Consider the following 15,104-nt stretch of genomic DNA (forward strand, 5'->3'; position numbering starts at 1 on the left):
GCTGGACGTGTGAAGCTGGGTACTAGCATTCCAAAGCTTAGTCACCCAGAAAAGCTGTGACTGCAGTTTGATCATGGCAGAAAATGGCTTTGGCTGCAGGAGACACTGAACTGTACCTTTAAATGATGAAAGCAGTGATGAATTTTACGCATATCGGCGCCAACCTCTAGTCTACTCTCTGGATCTTGGTCTTCCAAAAAGGATGCTATTAGTTTTTCCAGCCTAAAAAATACATAATGCATGAGAAACAACTATGAGCTGGAAACTTGAGAGATTCTAATGGTATTACTTGGCTGGTTAACACTGAAGCACAAGACAGCACCCCCACTTCTTTACAGAAACACGTTATCTGATTTGACTCCTGACCATGGAGGGGAAAGAAATAGATGGACAAAATGGGATCTGTAATATGTAATTCTTTGACTAATTTCCAATGAATTTTCACTTGCAACTTCAAAATCTCAGTGATTTGATTTCTACAATCCGTTTATTCTGGCCTTCTTGAGTTTCTTTGTCCCTGTGCCTGGGTTCTACATTGCTGGGGAAATAGTGAAAAATAAAAATGTGTATGAGTTTCTTTAAAAATTCATACTCCTGAGTCTCAGCTGGCACCTCAATGATGCTGTGCAATCCTTTCAACATTCCTTGTTGAGGTAGACTCTTCACGTTGGCTACTCCAGACCTTCCCGCACCCGGCAAGCCTGCCACCACCCTTTGCTTTGTCAGTAAAACAGCTTCTCCCCAGACTAAGAAAGGCAGACTGTGACAAGCAGACTCCTTGGGTGTCCTTTGCCTTCTCCTTAGAGGAGAGCTCTCCTACGATTTGGATAATATCCTTACTCCTTCTCAAGGTGCTGGGCTCCTCACTGCTTCTACCAGGGCTTACCTGATCATTTTCTTCCTCTTATCTCTTCTTTCCTCTCTGCTTACAATTACTTTCCTGTTTTATCTATTCTACAATAACAAAATGGAAAACAAAACACCACTCTGTGGAGGGACTTCCGCTCTGTGGTCCTGGCTGAGTTCATGTTAGCATGTGTCCTTCTTGCATTCTTGAGTCTGGGATGCACCTTAGCTCCTCAGGATGTTCTAAGAAGTAGTGGCATGGGCTTTGTGTGTCCCCTCTCCTGTGTCATGATTTTTATAAAGAATCTATCACAGATACTTTCATGCAGCAGAGATTTTTTTAAAGAGTTAGAGAGAGAGAGAGAGGGAGGGAGGGATGGGGAGAAGGAGGGAGGGAGAGAGAGAGATAGAGATAGAGAGAGAGAGAGAGAGAGAATCCTCCATCTGCTGGTTTACTTCCCAGATGGCTGTAATAGCCAGGGATGGGGGCCAAGCCAAATCCAGGAGCCAAGAGCTTCATCCAGGTCTCCCATGTGGATTTCAGGGGCCCAGGCCATTAGCAGGGAGCTGCATTGGAAGCCGGGACTTGAACCAGCACCCATATGGGATGCTGGCAGCATACGTGTTGGCTTTATCTGCTGTGTAACAACAACATTGACCCCAAGCTTTCATTTTTAATACTTATACAATATTCCATATCACGGCTGCACCGAGAAATTCCTGTCATGATGGACATTGAGGTGACATAGTTGCAGTGGTTACTTTCATCTGTAGCCCACAAGGAGGCTTAGACTTATAGTCCCATGTCACAAGTTTTCAGAAAAATGTCTATCTCTTGTATTTTCCCTGAATACTTAGCAGAAATTCTTTTTTTTTTTTTTTTTGATAGGCAGAGTGGACATTGAGAGAGACAGAGAGAAAGATCTTCCTTTACCATTGGTTCAACTTCCAATGACCGCTACAGTCTGCGCTGTGGCCGGCACACCACGCTGATCCGAAGCCAGGAGCCAGGTGCTTCTCCTGGTCTTCCATGCAGGTGCAGGGCCCAAGCACTTGGGCCATCCTCCACTGCCTTCCCGGGCCACAGCAGAGAGCTGGACTGGAAGAGGGGCAACCGGGACAGAATCTGGCGCCCCGACCGGGACTAGAACCCGGTGTGCCGGCACCGCAGGCGGAGGATTAGCCTATTGAGCTGCGGCACTGGCCACTTGGCAGAAATTCTGAAGGCCTGGAAATCACCGTGAGCTCTAGGATGGACCCATTATTTGGAATGAAAGCATTTCATGACTTGCAGTGTCTGTAAAATTTCCAGCAGATATTAAGTTGGAAGCAATGGTTAACCAATTCTTCTTTCTTGTTTTCTCTTTGGAAAGTAACTTCTGTGTTATTTGTTGATAAAGAATATGTTGTAGAATGCATAAGGCTGAAGTGGAACACTAGCTCACAAGGAGGCTTTGTCATATATCAATCTACTGATTCGCTGAGAGACCACCTGTAAAGCCCCTCAACCTCAATGGGCTTTGGCTATTCCTGTCCCACACAGTCACAGTATAGGCTGCAAGGAGGATCAAGGACATGATCCAGAGAAATTCTGCCTAAATAAAAGGACTGAATCGCTCTGCTCTTTCTGGAACTTGATTAGTCTGGCGTATGACTAAGAATGAAGATCAGGCCTTTGGACGTGCAGTTTTGTTCTCAGTGTTTGAGACTACAGAGCCTCTTTCGATAAGAAAAATGCCTGGCTTCTCCTTCATACATTTGATTTATTGTTAAATTTATTTTCTTACCAAGCAACTGCTTAGTCCAATAATTAAAATGCAGAAAAATGTTCAATTCAGATGTTTCCAATGTACTCTCCTCATAGTCAAGAGTGAACGAATGACCTCAAATTCCCCACATTTTCCTATCTCCAAAAATAGCTCCCCAGTTCATACCTAGGCCCTGCTCCCACTGAGGGGTCTCCCCACTGCCAGAACCCTGCTGGACAGTTTACCGAAAAGCAGCGCTCAGGAGGTCCAGGGAGTACAGAGAAGTCTGCGCTTTGTGAAAAGACAGAGGCAACAGGAAATTTTCTTTGTCTCTACTTTCACTAGGAGAAAAGAAGGACAAGGAAAACATTCTAGGGGAAGAGTAAAATTAAACATCTACTATCACGTTTTAGTCCTTAAGGACAAGAAATATCATAGATGGTCTAGGTGGACCAAGCGTAGGGTCTAGCTGACAGCAGCTGGTTGTCAGATGTTTGGTGACTATATTTAGTTCCACCAAACTGAGTTGCAAAAGAGACATCTTAGACACCTTGTCACCTAATTCAGCAGCTCCATCGTATTATCAATTTTGGTACCTGGCCATATTTCCTAATATCTGCTTTATTCCCTGAAAACCACTGGACACACTACTTGCTGCTTCCTAGATTCCTTGCCAAAAAAAATATGAAGTTCTATCCATAGTGATATCTTCATGGAAACTCATGTTTGAGAGCTTGAATGAAAAGACAAAGTAAGCTTCTTATCATCAATTATAGGTGATGTTGATTGAGAATGCACTAAATGCTAGGTTTTCTTCTATGCTATTTGCATACATCATTTCCTTAATCCCTAAAATAATCCTATGAGACAAGCACTAGTAATAGTCTTATATTGTAGGTGAAAGAACTGAAGTGCAGAGAGGTTAGATATCTTGTCCAAGGTCACACAGCAAGCAAATGGTAGAACAGGGATCCAAAGTCAGGTAGGCTGACTTTAAAATCCAACGTAATATGCTCACATTCTATAGAAAAGCCCCTAAATTCACTTAAATGTCATGCTGGCCAATGTCCTTCTGAAAGGGAGAGCCAGCACCTACTAGAATCCTTTGAGGAGGCAAACCGGGGGTGGGGGTGAACAAGCAGGAAATAACTGAGCAGCAGTTGCTTAGATCTTAACAAGGCCATTGACCAGAATGACTTGCAACAGCACAAAATGTTGGAAAAGAATCAGAATGTCCCACGTTAGGAGATTAGTTAAATACCTTATGGCAGAGTTATGGACATAGTTTAGCAGCCATTTAACATGATGGTGAAGGCGTATACTTATGGATGTTAAAAACACTCATGATAGATGCAGGAAGGCTAACAGTGAATCCCTGACAGGGATTCCACAAGAACTCTGCAACACAAACAAGAAGACAGAAGATAAGAGACAAGAAAGACAGGGAAGAAGGGAGGGAGGGAGGGCAGGGAGTAGATCAGTGATCCTGGCCAGCTGCCTTTGGCTCGAGAACACTGATCATCTCCCTGTGAGAAGAGAGACTGGTGATGCCAGCAAAATGAGTCTCCTGCAATACCGTTATGATAATGGTGCATCTAACTGTATTCAAAAGTAAATCCATCAGGTACACATCAAGCATGATTAAGATGTTCTCATTATTCTCAAGTAATTTTTCTTTGCACAAAAAGGCTTATGAACATCTTTCTGTCAGGATTATCATCTAGAAACAGGCTAGAAAACATATCTCTACGGCACTGGTTGTGGGGAAGCTGGGAGGAAAGAGGAACGAGGCATCAGTAAAAGTAGCAGACCTAAACCAGGGCATGAAAACCCGAGCACGTTCTGAACAACCCGGATGTCTTGGGGGGTGTGCCCCCGGGGATGGGAGGGAGAATGGCTCTGTTCCTGGGGGAAGAAGACAACAGAAGGATTCAGCAGCACAGTATCATTCTAGGGATTTTACCCAGAACAAGGCCAGGCTGGGAGTGTGAAGCAATGGGACCTCTTCCTTTGATACTGAACTGGAAGAGTGAGGTAAGTAAAAATATTCCAATTCAGGGGGTGTTCTGTGGCATAGTGGAGAGCTGGTTCAAGTCCCTGCTGCTCTTTCCAATTTAGCTCCCTACTAATGAATTCTGGGAAGTAGTAAATGATGGCCCAAGCCATCTCGTGGGAGACCTGTATAGAGTTCCTAGCTCCTGGCTTTGGCCTAGCTGTTGCAGACATTTGGAGATCTCTCTCTCTCTCTGCTCAAGTATATGAAAAATAAACAAATAAATTGAAAAAAAAAAAATCCCAGTTTGTGGGTCAGGGCTTCTCTGGGGTAGAATGGAAATACCAAGTATTGCAGAGCTGATGGTTCCTAGCTCATCTGAATCTTTGCTGGCTTTGGGAGAGGAGTATATGGCTGATTCCAAAGAGCTAGGATGGAGTTCTGATTTAAGAACAGCTGGAATCTATTATACTAAAAAGTACTAAAATCTGCCTGACCTCCACCGATAACTTTTTTTTATAAGTAGTTTTATTATTTATTTGAAAGACAGAGTTACAGAGAGGGAAACAGAGAGAGAAATATCTTCTATCTGCTGGTTCACTCCTCAAAGGACTGCAACGGCCAGGGCTGTGCCAGGCCAAAGCCAGAAGTCAAGAGCTTCATCCAGGTCTCCCACATGTGCCACAGGGAGTTGAGTACCTAGACCATCATCCACTTCTTTTCCAGGTTTATTAGCAGGGAGATGGATTGGAAATGGAGCAGTTGGGACTCAAATGGCCGCCTATATGAGATGCCAGAGTTACAGCAATGACTTAACTCATTGTGCCACAATGCTGGCCTCTCTATCAATCATCTTGCCACTAATGAAGGCTCCATTAAGATGGACTGTCTCTGGCAGAGTTAGGCAATGGGGATGCTGGCAAACTATAGTTATATAACACATGAACACAAATATGGAAAAGAATTGGAAAGTAGTGATAAAGATTCAAAAGGAAACTTGCTAACTATGCACTTCAAGAAATATGATGGGGCTGGTGTTGTGGCATAGTAGGTAAAGCTGCTGCCTGCAATGCCAGCATCTCATACAGGCACCAGTTAGAGTCCCAGCTGCTCCATTTCCAATCCACCTTCCTGCTAATGTGCCTGGGAAAGCAGCAGAGGATGGTCCAAGTGTTTGAGCCCCTGCACCCATGTGGGAAACCCAAAAGAAGCTCCTGGCTCCTGGCTCCTGGCTTCAGTCTATCCCAGCCCTGGCTATTGTGGCCATTTAGAGCATGACCCAGCAAAATGAAGATTTCTGTCTCTGTCTCTTCCTCTCTAACTCTGCCTTTCAAATAAACAAAATAAAGCTTTAAAAAAAAGAAATATGGTAAGTAAATAGGAAGGACAGGAGAATAGTTACACAATTTAAAATATTGATCATGATGGGGTAAAAAAAGTGGCTGAACAATTAGGTTGAGTGATTTTTAAAAATATTTTTTATTTACTTAAGAGGCAAACACAAACACACACAGACTCACATACATACACAAATAGAGAGAGAGAGAATGAGAGAGAGAGAGAGAGAATGAGAAAGAGTGAGAGTGAGAGAGAGAGTTTTCAAATCCATTAGTTCACTTCCAAAATGCCAGCAATGGCTGGGGTTGGGCCAGGCTGAGTTAGAAGCCAGGAATGCAATTCACTTCTCCCATATGGGTAGCAGGAGCCCAGTTACTTGAGCAATGGCATAAACAGGAAGCTGGAGTCAGGAGCCCAGAATCAGGATTCAAATCCAGACACTCTAATATAGAGTGCAGCCAACCCAACCACCATCTTAACCATAGGACAAGTGTTCATCCTGGTTGAATGAACTTAACTAATTCACCAAGCTTGGTAGGTCACAATTTTCTCACTATAAAATGTGCAAATAATGCCACTTTTAAACTATAAGCTCTATGATAATGCAAGGAACAAAGAGTGGGAATTGCCTGGTCTATTAATGCTTTGCTATCAGGTGAACAGTAGACCAACCTTATGGGTATCACCTGGAGGTTTTTAGAGATGCATAATCTTAGGCCCTATCTTAGACCTACTGAATCAGAATTTCTGCGCTTGGCAACATTCCCGGATGATGTGTGGGCACACTGAGGTTCAAGAAGCATCACAACAAGGCCACATGTGGGTATTGAATGTTGCTGCAAGAATACGAGTATACACACATCTTTTCAGCCCTGGAAACCAAACAAATAAGTCGCTTGAAATGTTACATGAAAGAGGAATTAGCATTCTTTGATAGTCAACTACGTTCTGGGTTCTGGGCACACTACACTGGTGACGTCATACTCACTTTCTTATTTAAACGGGAGAATTAAAGACACCATCATAGCTGGTTCTCTTTATATCCCTTCTCTCAGGGATTTTCTTATTAATTTTATTGAATACCCACTCAAGAAAGTCAAGCACTTAGACGTGTATTTTGTTGCTGTGGCACATGCCTATGAATCATCACAGATGAGTGTACGGAAGCCCAGAGAAGACGAGGAACCTGGCCGAGGGGGTCTTCATAAAGTTCAAGGAAAACAAACTCATCTTTGACTCGATCTTCCATGAAGTTTTTCCAGTACTCTCCCACACTGTCATGGAGGCGTGCAGAAAACTGAAGCGCTGAGCTTTGAGAACAGGTTTTTGGAATCAGGAAGACCACACAGTCCCTCTGTCACCTGGGAAACGTGTCTCCCACCTGCCAGCACCCCCAGCATCCTGCATGTGTAGGTTCGGTTCAGAACTTCCCTGCAGACTTGTCTTGGAACAAATAAAGATGCAAATAAGGTCAGTGAGACCATCAACGAAACTCTGTCTGCCTCCCTCTATCTCAGAAAGGAATTTTTAACAGCTTGCGGTGGTGGGGGCCCTTGAGACCCCCAAGTGGGCTGTGGCAAAGGAAGGCCTAATTTTGATTTTGCAAAGATGAGGGGCTTTTTTTACGGAGTATGACCCTTTAACACTGACAGTGTTGGGGTAGCATGTACTTTACAAAAGGCAAGTTCAGATAAGAAGAAAAACTTCATGATTATGATTAACGGCAGTCCACAGGACCTGAAAAACTGAAGGCTGAGGTCGTGCCAACAGGACTGCGACCAAGGGAAATTGCACAAATATTTTTCAGGGTCATTAGTTTCATGTTTGTTTTTTGTTAGATTCTGCTGAAAGAAACATTCCCAGTTGGCTGAAAGATGGTTACTTTAAGAGCTTTTCCTTTTAGAATTCCCTAGTCTGTGGCAACTATTATATACATTATATAATGTACTGTGCCCTAGTGCTAATCAGTAAGGGAAAGATTCAGACCCTCCCACAAAGCATAGCGGAGGACTTTTTTTAAATAACAGTAGGGAGCCAGAAAGTTCATGGCTTTGATGACACGGAGGAAATTCCTATGCGGGGTCTACCTTCACCATTAGCTTAGTAACATGTATTTCCTTCTCCTCCACTAGAGCAATTACGTGGCACACCAGTGCAGAGATGCAGAGCATTTTGACACTTCAAGTGACTTCGAATAGCACACAGAAAAATCCACAATGGGGCTGGCATTGTGGTGTACTGGGTAAAGCTGCCGCCTTCAATGCCAGCATCCCATATAGACTCCACTTCCAATCCAGCTCCCTGCTAATGTGCCTGGGAATGCAGCAGAAGATGGACTAGGTCCTTGGGCCCCTACACCCATGTGGGAGACCTGAAAGAAGCTCCTGGCTCCTGAATTCAACTGACCCAGCTCCAACCATTTTGGCCATTTGGGGAGTGAACCAGTGGATGGAAAATATTTTTCTCTCTCTCCCTCTCCCTCTCCATCTCCCTCTCCTTCTCCCTCTCTCTCTCACACACACACACTCTCTCTTTTTCTTTCTCTGTGTCTTTCCCTCTCTCTGTGTAACTCTGCCTTTCAAATAAATTTAAAAAAAGTCTAAAAATATCCACATTGATTTGCCTCTTCATTGGTGAAGATCTGGCCTGCTTATAGGAATATACATCCATGGCCATTTACTCCTGCCTATGGAATTTTAAACAACTATTTTAAGATACTTTTTTAAAAAATTGTTTTTATTTATATGAAAGGCAGCGTTACGCACACACACACACACACTCACAGATCTTAATTTGCTGGTTCATTTCCCAAATGCCTGCAATATTTGGGTCTTGGCTGGGCCAAAGCCAGGAGCCAGGAACTCTGAGTCTCCCATGTGGGTGGTAGGAACGCAAGTACTAGAGCCTCACCTGCTGCCTCCCAGGGTGTACATTAGCAGGAAGCTGGATTAAGTAGATTAGCCATGTGGAAGGCCAGGGAGGGCGTGCTCCACACTCCAGGTGTGCACTGGAAGCAGCAGATTTAGGACATTCCTAACATGCTGGAAGGCACTGGGTTGCTGGAGAAAAAAAACAAGAACAGCATCCAGGGGAAGAGCACGGGGCCTGGCTGCAATGCCTGAGAGACTGCAGACAGACAGACTGAGCTGCAGGCAGACACTGAGGAGCGAGAATTGGACTAGCACAAGCTATGCGTGCAGCAGGCACCTGGCATATTGCAGGGTTGTGCAGGACAGCTGATTGTCCTATGTGACTTAGGAGGACATCTGTAGATGCCTTGCTGGAGACATACTCCTGACCACTCATCTCTTGGGCACGAGCCTGCGGGTGCCCATCCCAGAGGACCCTCGTGAGTACAAGTACCACCAAATATACCCAAAGGGTGAGCGGCCCCTTAAGGGTTACTGGTGAATAAGGAGTCACAGGGCCCACCTCATGGGGCTGTGCTGACACGCTCCAGAATCTACCTGCCTCTGCCTCTCCACCCATGCCGGGGCCTGCCCTGGTGCAGCTCTAGAGGCCTCATGCCACGCAGTCCTCAGATGACCAGCCCCACCCTGACTCCGATGGTAAGCTCAGTTCACTTCCGGCAGCTCTGGACACCTGGCCCCTGCAGCACAGTAGACAGTGGGTCAGCAGCAGCATCAGGAGCAGTAGCAGCACAGTAACACCCCCTTGTCTGCAGGGGTCATGTCCTAAGACTCCCAGTGGTTGCCTGAAAGCATGCACAGTACCAAATCCTCTAACTCAGTGCCTCCTCCATCTTAACTAAGCACTTATTACGCATTTTGGCCATAACTTTTGCTGTTAGAGGTACGACAGCATAGTCAGCATGAATTTCTTTTCCTTTCTTTGCCATTTCATGGTTAGAAGATTTGTTGGTACTGGAGATCTCAGTATATTTCGCCCTTTCCTCACTAAGCCCAGAACATCCACATTTTCACTGCAAAGATGCACTGTTTGCTTTTCTTTGGCCTATTCGAAGTGCTGGAATCACTACTCTCGGACTTTGGGGCACTCAATAAAATAAAGGCCACCTGAACTCAACTTCTGTGATGCTGGGACAGTCCATCTGGTAGCGGAGACAGCTACTAGTGCGTGGAGTAGTATATGCAGCATGGATTCACCAGACAAAGGGTTGATTCAGGTCCCCAACGGAACGCAGCAAAACAGCCCGAGACTTCATCATGCTACTCAGAAGGCTGGACAACGTAAAGTTTGTGAATGGTTTCTGCCTGCGGTTTTTCACCTGGTGTTTTCAGATGCTAGCTGACCTCATGTAGAGGAAATGGTGGGACACGAGACCTCAGGGAAGTGGGAGACCGCTGTAAATGCAATTCACTGGACCCAACCCTCTGTCTTCTTTGAACCAATCAAAGCAGACCCTACAGGCGTTCCAGCACTCCCCAGACAGCGGTCTCTTTTTGATCCCAACCAGAAGGCAGGCATTCAGAACTGCGGGGAGAGGTGTTGTCAGAGCATCTGCATGGCCTCCCCCTCTCCCCACTCCATGACTACAGCTGTAACCTGCATGACAGTGAAGACGCCTGGGAGCTCTTTGATGTGCCTGTTCACACGCCCTGTGTGATGGGGACACACTGCCTGACCTAGGGACTATGGGGAGACCTCTCGCCACTTCAGACAGCCCTGCACAGCTCGAGAACCCAGCCCTCCCTCCCGGTATGGTTCTGGCAGCAACCCCATTCCTGCCCCAGCACCTACTCTATGCTAGGACAGTGGCAGGAAGAAGCTCGGGCCTTTCAACAGGACCAAAGTGCTCACCTTTCCTTTTCTGGAACCTTCCCCACCCTTCATCCTCTCGGAGCCCTCCCAGAGTTCAGGCTTGGCTGCCACCCAGTGGGGAAGAACCCAGGACCACTATTGGCCCCTCAGCCCACCTGTCCAGCCCCACTGCCCTGCTGTTGTCAGGCCTTATCCTGTTCCTGAGAGGGAAGGGAGGGGTGGTGGGCCCCCTGCAGAGCTCCTGGCCCTGCGGCCCCAGAGGAGTGTGGTGGCCATGATGGAAGGGTGCTAATGGAAAGGACAGAGGCCTCTAACTGGGAATCTGGGGGGACAGCCCCTGAGCCCCCTCTTCATGTCCTCTTACTCACTGACCCTCATCTAGAGCCATTTGCAAAGATTTAGATAGATTTATAGTAACAAATGGGCTTCTATGTAAAGATTATTTTTATACTCTTTGCAACAAAAGGGAATTATAATATTTGTACAGTGTCCAAGTGAATGCCTAAGGCTAAAGGAAAGAGATGAAAATAATATAAGTACAAATCAATCAATACGTGGATATTAATAACTCCCTCTTAAAATCTACAGGGATCTTTTTGACCCCTTGTTAGCTGTAAGGAAACACTATGTAACTTATGTTTAAAATAAACACAAGTATATTTATCTGAATAAGTTCCTAATAAATAAGAAATTGACTTCCAGGAAAAGGCAGGGTGCTGTGTTGCAGCAGGGATTTGGTGAGCTGGCAGGAAACTGTAAAAGAAGCCACATGTGGGAAGGGAAGGCCCCGACACTCAGCAGTGAGGTGCAGAAGGCGCCACGGCAGAGGCCAAAAGAGCCGTGGAGGAGACATTAGGAGAGAGTGTGGTGGAGACAGCAGTCTCGGGAGAGGACTGGGCAAAGGTAAACCTGAGGACATGGAGAAGCCACCCAGGGAGCCCCCTTGCACTGCACTGGGGCCAGGGCAGAGACCCAGGCCAGGGGTGTGGGCTAGAGGCAGGAGGGGAGTGAGAAGGGTGAGGTGAGAAACCAAGGCCACAAAGGCGGGGAAAGGCACAGAGGGATGCAGAGAGAGGTAGCGAAGGCCTCCGGCAGAGTGCAGCTCACGGGGAATTCTGAAGAAGGGCTGCTGGGAAGACAGGCTGACTCCACCCAGGCTATGTAATCTCCGCGGTCAGTGTTTCCTGCTGTCTTGGACCGTCTTCTGAGCCCAGGCTATCCATAAAGAGGAGAAGGTTATTTGGCTCACGGTTCTGGAAGGTGGGAAGCCTAAGAGCATGGCGCTGGCGCCTGCTCAGCCTCTGGGGAGGGCCCTCTTGTTGTATCATAACATGGCGAGGGCATCTCACGTGAGACAGAGCAAGAGTGCTGGCCAAGAGCTCTCTTTTCTTCTTGCAAAGACACCATTGTCATCACAGGCCCCTCATCCACATGGCTTCCTGTCACCCCAATGACTTCTCATACGAAGCCGTTTCTAAGACAAGAACCTTCATGTTCAAACCAAAGCACCAAATACAGACTTTCTTGATAGTTCATTAACTTTAACAAGTCATGCAAGCTTTGCTCCAAATCTCTGAACTTTTTTCTACAGTTCTGCCTTGTAATGAAATTGAACTCAGATTACACTGTTGTGCAGAAGTAAACATTTCTCAGAAAAACTTTAACTAAAAACCTTGGTCTATATGCAAAAATGCCAAATATATATATATATGTGTGTTACTAGAAAAATTATAAAAATTTTAAAAGATAGTATAAAAATATTTTGCTATATCAAAATACAAAGTTAATACTTGGAGTTATGTTTGCACTTGACAACAAACAATTTTATTCTGTGATAGGGAAAACAGCATTTAGCTGTTTTGAAATGTGTTCCTGTAATACTGAGCTAAAGCAAATTTCTATAAATGGAATCATAAATGTTGAGTCCTACATTAAACTGTTAAAACAATGATGCAGAGCCTATATAAAGAACAGCATGGATTTGAAAAGGTAAAAAGAATGATGAGAACATGAATCTTCTCATGTTCCTGAATGGGGAGACATAGGACTATAAGTTCCCATTCAATGTATCAGAAAATTTTTCTATTTTTCAAAAGATTTATTTATTTATTTTGAAAGTCAGAGTTACACACTTACACACACACATACACACACACACACAGAGAGAGAGAGAGAGAGAGAGAGAATCTTCTATGTGCTGGTTCACTCTCCAGAAGGCTGCAACAGTCAGGCTTGGGCCAGGCTGACAGGATCCAGGAGCTTCTTCCAAGTCTCCCACTTGGGTGGCAGGACCCCAAGCACTTGGACCATCTTCTGCTGCTTTCCCAGGCCATCAGCAGGAGCTGGATTGGAAGTGGAGCAGCCAGCACTCCAACCGGAGCCCATAGAGGGTGCCAGCATCATAGTGGGCAGCTTAACTTACTATGCTAGGATGCCAGCTCCTATCAGAAAAACTTAAAGTAAACCTAATAAAAGCCCCACTGGAATTTTCTTCCAGATGACAAATACATACACACACACACACATATAAAATTTTGTATACTTTTTGAGGAGTTAGAGGGGTCCACAAATTTCCAAAAGTCTACAAGTGGACCCTACAGGACCCCTGGTAGGAGATATACACACATATATTGATATGGAAAGATGTCATAATCAAATGCAAAACACAGGTTAAAAAAACCGCGGGCTGCTGTGTGACATAGCAGGTTAAGCTGCTATGACTTGTGATGCCGGCATCTTTTTTGGGCACCAGTTTGAGTCCTGGATGCTCTGCTTCTGATCCAGCTCTCTGATAATGTGCCTAGGAAAGCAGCAGAAGATGGCCAAGTCCTTAGGCCCCTGTACCCATGTGAGAGACCCACAAGAAATTCCTGGCTCCTGGCTTCAGCCTGGAGAGTCAACCAGCAGATGGAAGATTTCTCTCTCTGCCCCCCTCACTCTGCCTTTCAAATAAATCAAACAAATCTTACTAAAAAACAAGAAAATAAAGTATGCATCCATTTTAATGGCAACACATATTTATTTGTACTTACTAAAAAATTTGGAAGGATTATAACCAGATAATAATAGTTGTTATCTTTGGTAGATTTACAAGTGATTTCTATTTTTTGTCCATTTTTCTTTGTCCATTATTTACACAGTGAACATGATTTTTAAAAAAACAAAAAAAAAAGTATAGAAACCTTACAATCTTTAAAGAAAATTTAAAAAGACCCAGTGGATAAAGTTTCAAAATGGCTTAGAGCTACTCAAGTTAGTTTCTTTAAGGCTAGTTCTGGGGGAGAGATACACCTGACAAACTCGCTGTTAGGGTCTAGAACTGAAAGCCACAGGGGAAGCCCTAAGCTGTTTCGTCTGTTGCTTCCAGATGGGTCTGATTTGCTGCTGTGATCTAATTACTTATTTTATGGTCCTGCCTTCAGGGGTTGGTGGCCGGTCCTGCAATTGTTTATCCATCGTTTGTGCAGGCTATCGGGAACCAGGTGTTGGGCACTGCTGTAATTTATTATTTCCATAAGTGCACATTTTCACACTGTGGGTTTTCTTTAAGTAGCATAACCCATATAAAACTGTAATTAGAGCAAACATTTGTTTCAGGAAGTCTTAAAAACTACCCAGCTCCATGCATATGCAAACTTTTCTTGTGGCAAGGTTACTGAGAGGAACACACATATTCTTGGATGTGATGAAGGGTCTCATTCCTCCTTTTAAGGAGTTTCCTGGAGCTCACACAGCTCCATAAGCGAAGAATATTCGCATTGAGAAAGTGTTAAGCAACTGGAAGAATGAAACAGTATGTTCATGTTTTCACACTCGAGACTTTCTAATTTAGAAGCGAGCGCTTGGACTTAAAGAGCTGTCTAGGCCAAAAGAATCCAATGTGTCAACCGTAATCCAATAAATAGAATCGCCGTTCACGCCTCGTCCTTTTTTATTTTATTATCTGCTTTCGATATTCATTCATTTGGCCTTTTAGAACCCAAAGCACTTAAACTTTCGGAGGATAAAATAATCGTTAAAGTACAGAAACAGCCCTGAGATGGAGACAGGCCTTTTTAATCATATTAGATAACTACTTTTTAAGAACCCAAATGCTTCTATAAACTACCCAAGGATAATTAACACAAGCTGTAGACCACGCTTTTCGGTTTGGCTTTAATATCTTCAAAATGGGGTGTCAGGATCAAAACCACTTTGTACCAAGTGGAGAAACTTCATCTGCAGTGAATTATACCTCATGAATGATTTTAGAGATCTGATTTCTTATAAAATGGGAGAGAGGCGCATTAGTCATTAATGACCTCTGGGATATTTAATCCACAAAGTTTAGGTTATTGCTTTAGAGCCAGACATTATTAGAAGCTGGGAAGAAGGATGCCCAGGGGCCAGGAGACATGCATCTGGGACCACATTAGTAGATTTATTTTGTCAATTTT

The 15,104-nt window shown here is 44.6% G+C and overlaps 1 protein-coding gene across 1 annotated transcript in view; it reads right to left on the minus strand.

Moving 5' to 3' along the window:
• KIF6 (kinesin family member 6) overlaps positions 1–15,104 on the minus strand; it is a 424,022-nt gene that overhangs the window by 195,743 nt on the left and 213,175 nt on the right. The window contains exon 11 of the mRNA XM_062187187.1: positions 117–222. Coding sequence (XP_062043171.1) covers positions 117–222 — 106 coding nt within the window. The remainder of the gene's footprint in view (positions 1–116; positions 223–15,104) is intronic.

Source organism: Lepus europaeus, chromosome 3 (assembly GCF_033115175.1).
Source record: "Lepus europaeus isolate LE1 chromosome 3, mLepTim1.pri, whole genome shotgun sequence".
NCBI lineage: Eukaryota > Metazoa > Chordata > Mammalia > Lagomorpha > Leporidae > Lepus > Lepus europaeus.